At 28.9% G+C, this 16,150-nt stretch overlaps 1 protein-coding gene across 2 annotated transcripts; it reads right to left on the bottom strand.

Annotated features, from left to right (window-relative positions):
• Nucleotides 1–141: 141 nt before the first annotated feature.
• On the bottom strand, nucleotides 142–3,627 carry LOC123218520 (AP2-like ethylene-responsive transcription factor AIL1). 2 transcript variants are annotated; one of them, XM_044639991.1, is made up of 10 exons: nucleotides 3,401–3,627; nucleotides 3,125–3,325; nucleotides 2,388–3,033; nucleotides 2,181–2,263; nucleotides 1,987–1,995; nucleotides 1,732–1,820; nucleotides 1,565–1,638; nucleotides 1,384–1,434; nucleotides 1,117–1,193; nucleotides 142–1,009 (listed from the first exon to the last, which is right to left on the bottom strand). In XM_044639991.1, exons 2-10 carry the CDS (start codon nucleotides 3,318–3,320, stop codon nucleotides 441–443), a joined length of 1,794 nt encoding a protein of 597 aa, XP_044495926.1. In that variant the 5' UTR covers nucleotides 3,321–3,325; nucleotides 3,401–3,627; the 3' UTR covers nucleotides 142–440. The 2 variants fall into 2 exon arrangements, with proteins under 2 accessions (XP_044495926.1, XP_044495925.1); XM_044639990.1 differs by having other exon boundaries at nucleotides 3,125–3,627.
• Nucleotides 3,628–16,150: the final 12,523 nt, after the last annotated feature.

Raw genomic sequence — 16,150 nt, 5'->3', positions numbered from 1 at the left:
ATATATGTGTTGAAGTATTGACCCTGCTACCATTTTAAAATTTTTTCTACATTGTAACAAAACCCTGCAGTACGTCAAATCTTCCCTGGAATCTTCTTGATGAGAGAAGATAATAACACATTTGATCCAGAGCGTAGAATATTGCAGAAAATAATATTAGATGGATGCATACTTCGATTGTGAATACCAGTTGTTACAAAACTAACAAAACTAGCACAAAAACACCTAACAGCCACTACATTTTAATAGATATAATATGTAGTGCTGAAGACTATAGTGAAAATCGGTGGTTGAACATCAAAATAAATCATAATCACTTGTTAACATATTCAACTAGCCCCTGTTTAGCTAACTAAACTTGATTAACTTCCACTGTGAACTACTTTCTTCTACGTACCCCAACTTGTGTATTTTTTTTCTCCAAAATAAAACCCTTTTTACTACTCATTCCACAGAGCAAACATCGGGACTTGATTAACCAATCCCAGATTTGCAAACCTGGTGTTGCTTGCATGGTCACTTCCTGTATCGCTGTCTTCATACTTTGGACCCTGCAATGAGAAATAGCCTTGAGAGTAGTCTCCACCAATGCCGAATTCAGTGGTCAATCCAACCGAGCATTTAGGGCTCTGAGGATCAGATGAAGCCCTACTACTTACTGTCACTAGCGGCACATCATTGTTCGTGTTATTGCTTTGATGATGTTGTTGATGATCATCTGAGTTAGTACTCCACAGCATGTCAGCCAATTCATCAGATGCCTCACCGCTCGTTGCCATGGCAAGAAGGGGTTGAGGTGACGTTGAAGAGGCGCAAGAATTGTATGCCTCAAGAGCAGTTGGAGCAGACTCCTTAGGTGATCTTTTGGCAAGGTCACTGCCCAGAAGCGTAGGGCTTGAGCAAATTCTCTTTACATCATACCTACTTATATCAAAATTGGTCACTGCACCAGTCCCCCTAAATTTAATCGCAGCAATATCATAGGCTTCTGCAGCTTCCTCTTGTGTGCCTACATTGTCACAAAGAGAAATATTTCGTTTCCAAACAAGAAAATTGACATCATAAATTAAAAATGAAAAAGAAAGAGAAAGAGAGAGATTGAAAATGGAGGCTTACTAAATGTTCCAAGATACAAGTCTTTGTTGCCTGCAACCCTTCCAATTCTAGCTTGCCACCTTCCATGCTGATGGTGTCTGTGAACATATATAAAGCTGAAAACTTAACAAATAAAAGGAAAGATGGATAGATTTAATAATGGAACGACTTTAATAATGTACCAAGAGTACACAATTCATAACATAAACTATAATGCTTGTCTATTATTGCCTATTATAATGGGAAAGGGCTGCAAAATGCAGTAAATAATGGAAACTTTATCATTACCTTGTCACTCCTCTGTAAACAGAAGCTCCTCTTGAAAACCCACTACTTTTCCTGTCATAACATTATTAAGAAATTATATTAATCAACTTTACTTATTTTGTTACTACTTTACAGACATTCAAATGTGTGTAATTAATTAATTTTTATTAGATTTTTGATAAACTACAGTAAACATTAATACCTTCTTAAATTGGCAACAAATTCCTGTCTAGTCATGTGCTTCATCTGTTCAAGCTCTTTCTCATATGTACTCAACTAAGCAATTAAATAATAAAAAATGGCTACTATAATTAGTTGCTAATTAATTGCAATGTGAGAAACATTAATAATTGTCACCAACAAACTTACAGGAAAATTTATATGAGTTGTTGGACCCCAATACTTCAAGGCAGCCAAATCATAAGCCCTAGCTGCTTTCTCTTCCTTGTCATATCCACCTGATAAATATTTTTTTTGCGAAAAGAATAAAGGAGAAAATGCATGCACAGAACCCTAAGTTATTCTTAAATAAACAAAATTTGTAATAGTATTCTTGACTTCTTTAGATTCACTATAAGATAATTAATTAGAGAACATGCACAAGAATACACTAGTTTCACTTACCGAGATACACTGCAAAGAATTGAAGGAGCCAAAGGAGATTATAAACCCCAGACATGAAAGCAAAATCACAGTTAGTGTCGTCTTTTCAAGATGCTAAAAAGTTTTTTTTTTTTTGGTAAGTAAGATGCTAAAAATTTAAACAAACAATTTTAATGAAATAGATATTTAAATTGACATTGTTTATACTCTCTTACCTTGCCTTCCTTTTCTTGTTTGTCCTTCTTTTCTGCAACTATTGTCCCACAAATGAGCCTCGTATCGTCCAGTCCACCTATGCCTATCAAATTTAAGAACATAAACAAACATAAAACAACAGAATAAATACCTAAAAGTCTTGAATTAAAGCTGGATTTTAACAAAAATAATAAGTTGAACATAAAAAAAAAAGTGAAGAAAATAACCTTGTAACACCACGATACTGTGAGGTTCTTTGCCCGAAAGTATCAATAGATTTACGAGGAACCGGTTCTCTAGCAAGAGTTTTCCCCACTGCCCTTTTACGGGTATCCGTAATTACTCCTTGTAATGGCACTGAAATCGCACCCATTCCATCATTTTGCTCTAAGCTAATGGGGTTCATGGTGAGAGAGAGAGACTGATAGCTACAGTTGTTGGGTTGATTATCAGTAGGAGTTTTCTCAGCAGAAGATGGTGTTTGTCTAAGCCAAGACTTGAACCCAGAAACTGAAGTTGCATTCTCAAAAGGGACATGATACATGTTGTGATTAGAGATGTCGTTAGTTTGGCTTAAATCACTGGAAATTAGGGTTTGTGGGGTGTCAATGTAGTGATGGTGATGATGAGAATGGATTATCCCAGATGGGTTTGTGAGATTGTCACTGGGTTCCATCTCTCCGTTAGAGTTGTAACTTGGAGTTAGATTAACATTGATTCCAGATTTTAAGTCTTCACAATATACGGCTTTGTTAGAAACATCATCTGACGGAGAGTTTGAGTAACAACTCCCCAAGAAATCTTCAAGCTTTGGACCTTCCTGATCGTTTAGACCAGTTGAGCTTCCCATTCCATCTTCGTACCTCCAATCTCCTTCAAAACACAAAAGCAACAAACTTGAGTAACAAACATGCAACAAACTATGGAAAAGGAACAAACACGCTAGAAAACAAGAAGAGAATACCATGAGAAGAGCGCCTGAAAGGATCAACAACACAGAGAGAGCCATCAGAGTGCAAAGGCATGACAGACAAAGAAGAGTCATGATGATGATGATGATGAGAAGTAGAGAAACAAGGAGGATCTTGGCCATCTCTACCAACAAAACCATCATCGATTCTCAGGTGAGGAGTCAGAGAAAATCCCAACCAATTACTCATATTCTCTACAAAAATATGACAATCACAAACAGAAACTGTTTCTTATGTATATATAATAAACAAGAGGAGTTGATGTGTACTGTGTTGTGCTTTTCTCTCTCTTTTGTTGTTGCTCTTGCCTACTGGGACTTGGGATTTTGGCTTGAGAGCTCAAACTTCAAAAATGCATACAAACTTCTCCCGTCTTAATTTTCAGTTCTGCATCTGTTTTGCTCATGTGCATTGATTTTCGTGCCCCACCCTTTCATTTCCTACTCAGATTTTGCAGAGATGGCCGATTAATTTTTAGCGGCTCAATTACCCAAAAAAAAAATTTCACGGCTCATTTCCATTTTTGCATACAAATTAAAATCAGATCAATATATTCAAGAACATTTTTACAAAAAATATCTTTAATCAAAATTTTTAACATGTGTCATAATACAATTTATTTAAAGGTGTCATTTTTGCGTGTTGAATTCGTCAGAGAGAGAATGTTAACTCTCTATGAGTTAGCAAATATTTCTAATCTGAAAAGGATTATTTTCGTTTTAATTTAATTTTAAAATTATATTTATAATAAATAAAAAATTTTAATATTTATATGTAAATTAATTATCTTCTACAGTTTTTGTTAAAAATAGAAAAAAATTGTTATTTTAACTATAAATTTTAAAAACTTAAAATTTATATCATTTTCTCTACAGGTTTTAAAAACTAACACTTTAATCTATTCTTAAAGTTTAAAAAGTTTATATTTCACCTCTAGAGTTTATTTCCTTCTTTGGTTACTATCATTCTAACTAACGATCGAAAGTTTCCACTCATTTTCTAAATGTAGCCACGAAGGACAATGAAGGAGAGTTGTCCAGACGCAAAGACAAAAGACGACGAAGCGTGGTCCTTAGTTGAATGGAAGACTCGATGAAGAGTCATCCTTTATCTCATCTTCCCAATCTGGATGACGAATTCGGACAATGAATGATCATCCTTTGTCAAAGAAGACATTAACTTATTTTCGATCGTCAATCAGTTCTCTAAGCCATTAAAGATGAAATTTGGAAATGAGAGAAAGTGAATTTTTCAAAGTTTAATTATAGAGGATCAATGTGAGTTTTTTAAACTATAAAAGAAATGATAAAAATTTTTAGATTTTAAAGTTTATAGATAAAATAATAATTTTACCTATGTCTTTAACTAAAAATTGAAACGATAATTAGTTCATAAGTAAATATTTAAATTTTTTATTTATTGTAAATATAATTTTAAATTTGAACTAAAACTTAAGTGAAAAATTATCTTTTTTTCTATTTTTAATACTCTTAGGGTGTAATCATTTAAAAATATTGAATGGATTTGAATATAATTAAACATAAACGTATTCTTTTTCAATTTAAAAAAAAAAACCTCTATGATCAAATCTCAATAATGTCTCATAATCATTACATTATATATATTAAGTGTTTAATTATTTAAATTTAGGTAAGAATTCAATCAACTCAATTAAAAGTCTAATCATTCTTTCCCAATCAAGAGTTTACTCATTCAAATTTTATAAATATTAAATCATATAAACTAAAAATTTAATATTAAAATATTACAAAAATTTTAAATTCGAATTCTTTTATGTACAAAAACCCTTTTTCTCTATTCAATCAGTTCTTTGGGCTTTCAATTTTTTTTGTACTTGTGAATAACTTTAAAAAATTGTAATATGAATGGTACTAAAAGCAATTTTATATCAATTAATTACTTTTCAATTCACGCATTTACAGCTTTTGATTGATGAATGGCTGACATTATGGGGGTGACAAGAGTATGATGCTGTAGATTTATGCTCAAGATTAGAATTTAGGCTGTTTAGTTCTAGTTAAGATAAATTACCTTGATAATTTATTTTTTATTTTTTTATTTGATTTATCAGTAATAAAATATTACAGTAATCTTCTATTACTAATGCTGACGTGACTTATAATATAGGTGGTAATCGGATTACTACCTTCACTTTAGGTATTTAAAGATTACCAAAGTAATCTTGATTTTATTATAATTATACTATTATTTATTAGTTTTTTAAGACAAAAATAAATTTATTTTTAATTAATATGATAAATAATATAAAAAATATTTAAAAATAATTATATTTTAGGACATTTAAGTAAAATAATTTACTAGTAATATTTTATTATCTTTAACCAAATATAATAATTATTTATATCTATCAAATTTTATCAAATATATTAATCATTTATGCCCAGTAATCTTTTAAGTAATCTATCTTCAAGGTAATATTTCTATTTTGGCAATAAAACATTATTCAAACTAAACGCCCCCTTAGAGCATAGTCAATAGTTGATCCACGTAATCTACTTAAGAGTTGCATGATTTACTCGCAGCTCTAAATTTAAAACTTTAATGGCTATGGTGATGAAAGAAGAACCGTGATTAACCAAGTGTGCTCTGGTAAATTCATTTTGGAAACTTTGAGGATTTAGTTGGACATGTATCCAAGATAAATGTATATATAATTCGATTCAAATTATAAAATTAGATTGAATCGCTTAAAAATTATGATTTGTCTTTATTAGAGAAAAAGATATCAGAGAAAGGGAAGAAGGGTAGAATGATCACTGAAGAGAGAGAGAGAGTCGGGGAAAAATCGCTTGGAAATACAAAGCCTAATAAGGGAAAATATGATTTTTTTAAAGTTTAATTTTAAGATGAAAATTGTTAGTTTTCTAAACATAGAAGGCAAATGGATAATATTTTATTATATTTAATATATTAATGATTAAATAACGATTTTATCTCTAAAATTAATTATTTTTGTTAATTTTAACCTCTCATAGATGAGAGTTTAGATTTTTAATACTTAGAGAATACCAGTTTGGGTTTGTAATAAACCTCAGGTGGGAATATGTCTCTTACCCATAAATTTTTAAAAAATAGTTTTCAGTTTATGTTACAGTTTGAATGATTTTTAAGTCAAATCAACTGTAAATCATATTTTTTAAATACATATATAATATTATATTTGACATATTTTTTAATAGATTTTTTCAATAAGTAATTAGGTGTACAATTTGTTTTCTTTTTCATATTTGTTTTAATTTTTTTTTTCATGTATATTACATATATATTTCACATTTATTCTACATGTTTATATTATATTTTTAAAAGTTATAATTTTATTAATTTTATTAAATAACATGTATTTAAGAGTAAATGATTTTAACAGGTTTAAACCATAATATAATTAGAGTAAACTATATTTTTTCAATTTAGTTTCATTTGGTTTAACACTTAAAATGGTTTGGGCTTAAAAATTTTTTAAACTAATTTTTTAGTTTGACTTGAAAAAACTCTCAAACTAAACTATATATATCTCTAATTAAGGGCACAATTGTATTTAATTGTATTATGAGTTAAAGGAAAAATTAATGCTCTCCCGAAGGAGGGTTTTTTTTTTTTTTTGGACGAAATTTCCCTTTTTTAAGTATTTAATAAAAAATATGTAAATGTGGAAGCAAATTGACAAAAAAATACCATTGATAATAGGAGGAAACAAAATAAAAATCTTAAATCTTTGTGATATATTATTGACTTGTGAATAAAACAGTTCATGTCATCTTGTCATATTAGTTTGGATTTCGAATCAAAGATCTTCAATTTTAATCTAGCTCTAATTAGAATAATATTGAAATGTTGCAACTGTAAGTTGACCCAAATTGTATTCAGTTTGACCTGACATAATCCAAATTGATCTTAATCATCCACTATTTCTGGGAGTGGCTTTAGTGTTTCAATTCTCTTCCCAAATTATCCAAGTCTACCATTAACATGACATTTTACAAATGACCTAAAAGATTACATGCTAATATCTATTAAAACACATCAAATAATCATGATAATAAAATCTCATTTTCACTAACCAAAAATAAAATTATTTTTTTATAAGAAAATTAAGAATAATAGGAGTAAAGACAAACATATACAATATGTAAGCATTTAAAAATTTTTAATATTTTTTTAGTGCACTCCTAACAAATTTTGTTATTTTTGAGTAAATTTAAGTTATTTTTTGTCAATTAAAATATGACCAGATTTAATTTGAGGTTATATTGAGTTAATCTGAATCAAAATTACTTATTTGAGAATGTTGAGTATACAATAGAGTATTACATAGCATAATATGATAATCCATTGTGCATGCTATCATCTATTTGAAAAACATAAGAGATCATGCTTGTTTTTTTTATGCCAAAATTCCAGACAATGATCATTATATGTATAAGGCAAAAGGACTTATTCCCACTCAAATTATGCTACTTTACCAAATTCCTTCCCATTATCTTTGAACAACTCATTTACCTATTTATAAATAGTTAAATTTGTTAGTTTTAAAGTTAAAATTATTATTTTATCTATAATATTAAAAATAAACTAAAATGTTACCTCCTTTTCCTCTTAGCAATTTCACTTCTAAACCAAGTTTTAAAAAATAATATTTTTTCTTTTAAGGTTTAGTTTTCAATATTCAGTGACATCTCTGATGCCATCACTTTTAATGGTTTAGAGTAGATAAATGAGTTTTTCAAAATTAAAAAGTGAGAGTTTGGTTAAATAACATACTTCGGGTGGGAATAAGTTCTTAGGCCTATATATAAAAGCTAATGATAGATAAATTATATGGGCTGTAATTTTCCTTGATGGGTTTGTTGTAAACTTACATTAGGCCCATTGAGTTTTGGGCTTCTGCTTTCTTGATACACCTGTTGAAAATGTGAATTAGGCCCGGTAAATTCTGGCAGGATGAATGTGAAACAAGATTCCAATTCAGCATCTCAAGAAGAGAAAATCATTATAAGAAAAAAAAAAATGAAGAGTTTTAACTAACATGACTTGTTCCGTATAGTATTTTTGTCACACATTCAAAGTATTTATTTCAATTTTTGTTTTGTAGTGAAAATCTTACATATCAAAGTGCAGGTAGGAAAGATCTTGAGCGATAATTAAATATTATACAAAATTATAATATGATTGAAATTTCATAATCTTAGTCGATTAAAAATTATAAAATCAAAGATAAAAAAAAAAATAAAATTTTGTCAAAATTTGATACGATATCTAATAAGCCCAATTGTAGGCCCAAGAAAAGGATGATAAATGGGTTCATTTATATTCTCACACATCAAAAATGTTTTCTTACTCTACTCTGGTCTAAGCTTGATTCCAAGGCTAGACTTATTTCCTAAGAGTAATATTATATATATAATCTTTATGTATAATTTTATGTATAAACAATAACGTATCATTATATAATGATAGTTAAAAATTAAAGATAAAATAACACTCAATTACATATTGATATATCATTATTTGTGTATAAAACTGTGCACATAGTTTTATTAATTTCTCAATACACTAACTAATACATTACTTAATAATTATAAAATATATATTAAAAGCAATGTTACATGCATATATTTTTAATATACAATCAGGTATATAGTTTATGTTTTATTATTTGAATGAGTATTGTTTTATCTTTAATTTAAAATAACATGATAATTTAATATCTATAAACTTAATTATGTGCTTGGTAATATGTTAACATAGTATTATTGATATGTTATATGAAAGGATTCACATTTCATTCCAATAATATAAAACGAATTAGCCAATTAAGATATCCACTATTCCACACTATGATTCTCATTAGAGAAAATATATAAATCCATCTTTTTTCATTTATAAATAATTAAATTTAAAATAAATAAAATGAAAAATCCCTAAAAACTATTTGTAAGGAAATGAAACAATTTCTTCTACTCATTTAAGAGTCTAATTTGGGTAAAATTAATTAAATTTAGAAAATTGTGTTCACGTCAATAAATTAAGGCCAAAAGACTTATTTTCACTTAAGGTTTAATATATTCTCAAACTCCCATTTATTGAATTTTGAATCCTTAATATCTATCTTTCATCTGATTTCTGTTAAATTTTGTTATTAATATAAAAGGTAAAAATATCATTTAATGATTTTATTTTAAAAATTAAATATATATCTCTTTTTTCCCTCATTAATTTTGAAAACTGATAATTTCTTCATAACTTAGTTTTAAAAAGTTATTTTTTACCCACCATACAAGGTTTCCATATTTTAAAGTTAACAACCACCCCCCTCAAAGTTCAAAATATTGCAGTTACACCCTACAAATTTCATTTTATCCTTCTAATGATCATTATTCTTGATGATTTACTCTGACGTGTCATCAACCTTACCATCAGCACCCTTTCCCTCCCTGGTGGTTTCCCTGTGTGACAACCACACAGAATCTAGCGTTTTCAGTTCTTTGCTCCACTCATTCCACCATTGCCACCAAATGACTCCTTTCCATCTTCATTGACATTCAAGTCTATGCTTCACATTGCTCACTTTTTTCAGACCGAGACTTAAAGTCAAAGCAAGAGTCAACGTCGATGACAACACTTCCTTCAAATCTAAAGGTGAAGGTGTTGGTGGAGAAAAAATTGATGAACTTGCTGGAGCATGTGACAAAGATCCAATTTTTGACATTGAAATAAGCGATGCAATAACGAATAGATCTGGAGAGGGTCTTGGTGAATTTTGAGATTAAGAGTACTATGTAGAATGCAAAATAAAAAAAAAAAATCCCTCTTTGTAACCTATAATAATCAACTATTCTTGTGCATGTATCTTTCTTGTCCATTTATCTAACCTTTCCACTAACGGTCAAATTTTGTGTGGTCTATGGGTCAAGAAAGCATCGGAGAGGGAGAGGGTGTTGGTGGTAGTGTTGATAACGTGCTAGAGTAAATTGTTGGAAAAAACAATTACCAAAAAGAGAGAATGCATTTTGTGGGGGTGTAACATAATATTTTGAACTTTGAGGGGACGGTTTTAACCTTAAAATATAAAAATCCTATATGTTGGGGAAAGTAATTTTTTAAAACTGAATAAGAGGAGAAATTGTCAGTTTGCAAAAATAAAGTGGTAAAAAGGGGGTAAATTTTTATTTTTTAAATAAAATCATTAAATAACATTTTTACTTTTTACACTAATAACAAAATTTAACAGAAATTCGATAATAAGTAGGTATTTGGATTTTCGAAAGTTAACAGATGAAAGTTTAGAAATGAACTAAACCTTGGGTGAGAATAAGTCCTTTGGCCGATAAATTAATTTTGAATTCAACACTGCCAAGTGGAGCAATTTTGATTCACAAGAATATATATATATTTAAAAAAAGGTAAATATTAATGTAGCTATTAATCTAGAAACTTTTGAATATAAAATTATCTCAGACAAATTATAAAGGCCAATTAACAATTTCCCACCCAAGGTTTGATAAAACTACAAATTCTTAATACCTAAGTTTGAAAAAGTCATTTTCTCACTCGTTGTCAAAGTTAGTTGTCAGTTTTATCGGACAAATGATATGAATGTTTACTTTGTTCAAATATTATAATATAATTAATATCACTTATATTTCTAATAGTACAAACAAATTATAATTTAATTTTAAATATTTTTTTTTTTCATTTTCCTTATCATTTTCATTTCAACTAAATAAATTAAAAAGTTAACTATTATTGATGACATTCGTCATTGACAATATTGAGAATCACATAGGCTTAAAACAATATTAGCTTGGTGTGATTTTGATGGAACTGCAATTATTTGGTACAATTTTGATTGAAATAATAAACTTTTCAACAATTTTATAAAAAAATAACACAGTTTTTAATAAAATTAACAGATAGATGGGAAAATAACTTTTTCAAATTCAAAAGATATGAACTTGTCATTTCATCAAACCTTGAGTGGAAAAAAGTCATTTGACAATCTTTAAGTTATCAATCCTCAAACCCTATGGTTTGTGCAACCAGCTATTGTGACTTGTCTATATATTATTTAATTACAGGAAGATTCTATTATGTCATTGTGAGCAAATTATTCAGTGGAAGGAACAACTCCCAAGACTCATTTTGTAAAGTGCGGTGTTGATATTTTTTGACCTTGGTATAAAAACCAAGGTCAATGTGGTGTCGATGCCTTTTTCATTTTTTTCTCTTTTGTTTGTTTTACTCTTCTCCTCTGCTCAATTAGAATTTATTGTATATCAAAGAAAACAATGATTTATTGTGTGTCTCGATTTGAAAGTTGTGACTTTGTTTAGCTCTATTTCAAGGTAATTATGGTAATATCATGTCTTAGATCGAAGATTCTTAATTGCATTACAACATGTAAATTTTTTATATTGATTAATGGATTTGATTAGAGGAATATCCTTTACCTTGGATGTAGGGTGTTGATTAAGAAACCCGAACCAAATAATCTTTCTTGTTTTTTCTTTCTTTATTGATTCTTTTTTGTTATATTGATAATTGATTAAATCGATCCTAAACTCTAAAACCAACAAAGTGGTATCAAGCTTTTTCTAATTACTATCTCTTTCCTTTATTATTTCAATATTCTAGATTTGTTTGTTTGCCTATTTTTGTGGTTCTTTTTCTTCAAAACAGAACAAAAATAACTTTACACGACCAGGAATGGGTCAAATGTGAATCAACATTAAAGGTTTGGATGGAAAAAGGGATTTTAACATGTGGAGTTAGAAGACATATGTTGTCATGGTCCACCAAAAGTGTGCTAAGGCTCTTGGTGGAGAAGAAACCATTTTTGAAGAGATGTCTTCCTCTTAGAAGACTGAGGTATTGGAAACTACCTATAGTCTTTTATGTTTGCATTTATCAGAAAATGTGTTTATACAAGTTGATGATAAGAGCACTGTTACTAAAATTTGGTTGAAATTGGAGTTCTTATATTTGACTAAATCCTTGACTAATAAAATTTATTTAAAAGAATAGTTGTTTGGTTTTAAGATAGAGTCAACTAAATCTCTCGATGATAATTTAGATAAACTTAATAAGATTACTGTTAGCTTGACCAATATAGATGAAAAGATATCCGATGAAAATCAAACTATAATAATCTTGAATTCTTCACCTGACTCCTTTAAAAATGTAAAAGATGTTATTAAGTATGACAACTAATCACTGTCATTAAAGGATGTTTTAGGTGCTTTAAGATCTAAGTATTTAGAGATAAAACTTGGCAGAAATTTTATAAATGAGAGTCTTTAGGTTATGGGGCAGAATAGAGAAAAAACATTATTCTAAAGGTAAAAAATAATCTAAGTCTAAATCTAAAACTAAAAGAATTTGTTGGCATTGTTATAAAGAAGGTCATTTTTTAAGAAATTGTCCTGATAGAAAGAAAAAACATGGGAAACAATGATAACCATGAAATTGCAAATATCTAAGATAGTTATCATAGTGCAAAAGAGTTATTATTAACTAAGAGAGTCTTTAATGATGAGTGGGTAATAGATTCAGACTGTACATTTCACATGACACCTAAATTAGTTTGGTTTCTTAATATCAAGTATATTAATAGTGGAAAAGTTTTAATAGGTAATGATGAATCATGTGATGTAACAATAATAGGCAATGTAAAGTTTAAAATGTCATATGGTTCTATTAAAATTCTAGATAATGTCAAGTTGGTACCCAAACTTAGAGTTACTATATTCCTGTGGTTATACATATAAGTCAGAAAATAGGGTTTTTAAGGTTTTGAGAGGTGCTTTAGTTGCAATGAACGGTAGATTAGTCCGTGGGCTATATATATTAGATAGTATTGTTGTGGGGGATTTAATGAATACTACAATTAAAATTAATGAAACAATATTGTGGCATAAAAAATTATGACACATTAGCATAGTAGGCCTATAAGAATTATGTAAACAATATTTGATAAACTCTAGGAAAATCAGCTATCTAGATTTTTGTAAAAATTGTGTACTAGACAAAGTACACAGATCAAAGGTAGTATTGAGCTATATACATTATAATCTTTAGAGATCATCATATGTATTAATTCTCTCTCAAATTCTAATTACTTTCTTATCTTTGTTGATGATTACTCTAGAAAAGGTATGAACATATTTTTTGAAACATAAAGATCAAACTTTTGAATGTTTCAAGGAATGGAAAACATTAGTTTAGAATCAAATTAATAAGAAAGGACAAGTTTTAAAGACTGATAATAGCCTGGACTTCTATAATAATAAATTTCCTAATTATTGTAAAAATATTGAAAAATAAGACACAGAACTTGTACTATACTCAGTAAAGTAACCTTGTTGAGAGAATAAATAAGACCACCCCAAATAAAGTAAGGTATATACTTGTTGATTCATGCCTCAGTAAAAGATTTTGGGCCAAAATTGTTGCTACTACCTATTATCTCATTAACGCCTTTGCTACCTTGAATTTTAAGACACTTATAGAATTATGGTATAACATATTACCACAATTAAATCACTTGAAACCTTTTGGTTATTTAGCTTACACTAATTTAAATCAAGGAAATTAAATCTTAGAGCATTTAGAGCCATTTTTTTTTAGATATCCTATTGGTGTGAAGGGCTATAAGTGTTAGTTGTTAGATAAGCATAAATGTATCACAAACATAGATGTAATTTTCAATGAATTAAAATTTTATAAAGATTTGCTTGGCCCTAGTGACAAATCACAAGTTCAAAGGTAGAGAAACCAGAGCTTAATTTTAAAAAACAGTCTTAGTTGTCTAGTGATGAACCTAACTTAGGTCTGGATTCAATTCGTGCTCCAAAGTATGCAATTCAAGACTTGAGAAAGCAACCATTACAAGGGCAAGATAAAGTCTCCATGGAATTTGAACATGAGCCTGATTTAAGTAGCTATTAGTTATTTAAGGACAAGGTTGGGATAGGTATTAGACCACCTTCTAAATTTGCATAAGTTGATCTTATTTTATATGCATTCTTAATAGGATATACAGTTGAGCTAAATGAACTCACTAATTATGCATAAACCTGTAAAAGCAAATATAAAGTTGAATGGATAAGAGCCATGGAATCTGAAATGGCTTTTCTTCATAAGAATTAGACTAGGACTTCGATTGATAAACTTGTTAATAAGAGGTTTATATGATGTAAATAGGTTTTCAAAAGAAAACTTGATATCCTTGATGTTGAAAAAGCTAGATTTAAAGTCATGATAGTTGTTAAAGGTTTTTCACAAATTAAAGGCATTAATTATCATAAAATATTTTCACATGTTGTAAAACATTTGTCAATCAAGTTAATGGTATCTATTATTGCTTTGTTTGATTTAGAATTAGAGTAGATGGATGTTACTATTGTTTTTTTGAATGAAAACCTTGATGAACAAATTTGTATGGAAAAACCTAAGGGATTTGTTAAAAGAGAGATTGAAATGAAGTTTGTTTGTTGTACAAGTCTCTCTATGGTTTGAAACAATCTCCCAGACAATGTATACAAAATTTGATAATTTTGTGTTATCAAATGGAAGAAGTTTTTATGATCACTATGTTTATTATATGAAATATGAAGATGGTAGATTTATGTATTTGCTCATATGTAGATGATATACTAATTGTTTCTAAAAGCATGAATGTGTTGCATGAATTGAAGAATATGCTTAAAATTGAATTTGAGATGAAAGACTTAAGTCCTAAAAATAGAATATTAGGTATGGGCATTATAAGAAATTAAGATGAAAATATTCTTGTATTGTCTTAATTTGGTTATATTAAAAGTGTGTTAGACTTGTATAAAATGATAAATGCTAAGCCTAAAGTGTTCCTATAGGTGCTTATTTTAAACGGAAGTATGCTACTACTAAATTGTCTTCTGTTGAATATGATTTTATGAAGAAAATTCCTTATTCAAATGTGACGGGTAGTTTGATATATGCAATGACTAACACAAGACTTGATATTGCATGTGCCATTAGTCTAATGAGTAGATTCATGAGTAAGTCTTATAAAGAATAATGGAATGCAACTAAATGGCTTTTAAAATATTTGAAAGGTTTTTGTAATATTGGTCTGTTATATATTTTAGATAAATCTAACCAGTTTCTTGTCAAAGATTATTGTGATTTTGATTTTGTAGTAGATTTAGATAGGATAAGATCTTTGACAAGTTATGTGTTTACATTTGGAGGAAATGTAGTCAACTGGAAGAGCAACTTACACATATTGTTACACTCGCAACTACTAAAGTAGAGTATATTTCCTTGAAAGAAGTTTAATGGCTAAAAGGCATAACTAGTGAACTTGGGCTATCTAACTGTGTTCCAATAATACATAGTGATTCTTAAAGTGAAATTCACTTGTCAAAGAAAAGTGTTTATCATGAAAGAACAAACCACATTGATGTAAGATTGCACTTTGTGAGGGATGTTTTGGCTTAAGGACAGGTTAAGGTGGAAAAGATTTCAACTGATAAAAATCCAACTAATATTTTAACCAAAGTTTATCTTGTAAGTAAGTTTAGGTCAACCTTAGATTTACTCAATGTTGGTGTCTAGAATCCTATTAAGTTTGTCGGGGATATTTCTTATAGTTTTATATATTAAGTTTAAGCCAATGTGAAGTTTGTGACATAGTTGTCTTACACTTATACATTAATGGTATAAGAGTCATTTTGTGGAGTAGGGTTATTATGTAAGTTGGAGTAGGGTTAAAGTTGTAATTTCACAAGGGAGATGTATTTTAACCTAGGTATAAAAACCCAGGTCATTGTGGTGTCGATGCCTTTTTTATTTTTCTCTCTTTCGTTTACATTGCTTTCTTCCTCTACTCTACTAGGGTTTACTATACATCAAAGAAAACTAGCTGTTTTCTTTGATCTATTCTATGTCTCGATGGAGTCTGAAAGTTGTGACTTTGTTTACCTTTATTTTGAGTTGAT

This window comes from Mangifera indica, chromosome 6 (genome assembly GCF_011075055.1).
Source record: "Mangifera indica cultivar Alphonso chromosome 6, CATAS_Mindica_2.1, whole genome shotgun sequence".
Taxonomy (NCBI): Eukaryota; Viridiplantae; Streptophyta; class Magnoliopsida; order Sapindales; family Anacardiaceae; genus Mangifera; species Mangifera indica.
This window is presented reverse-complemented; position numbering and strand designations above follow the sequence as displayed.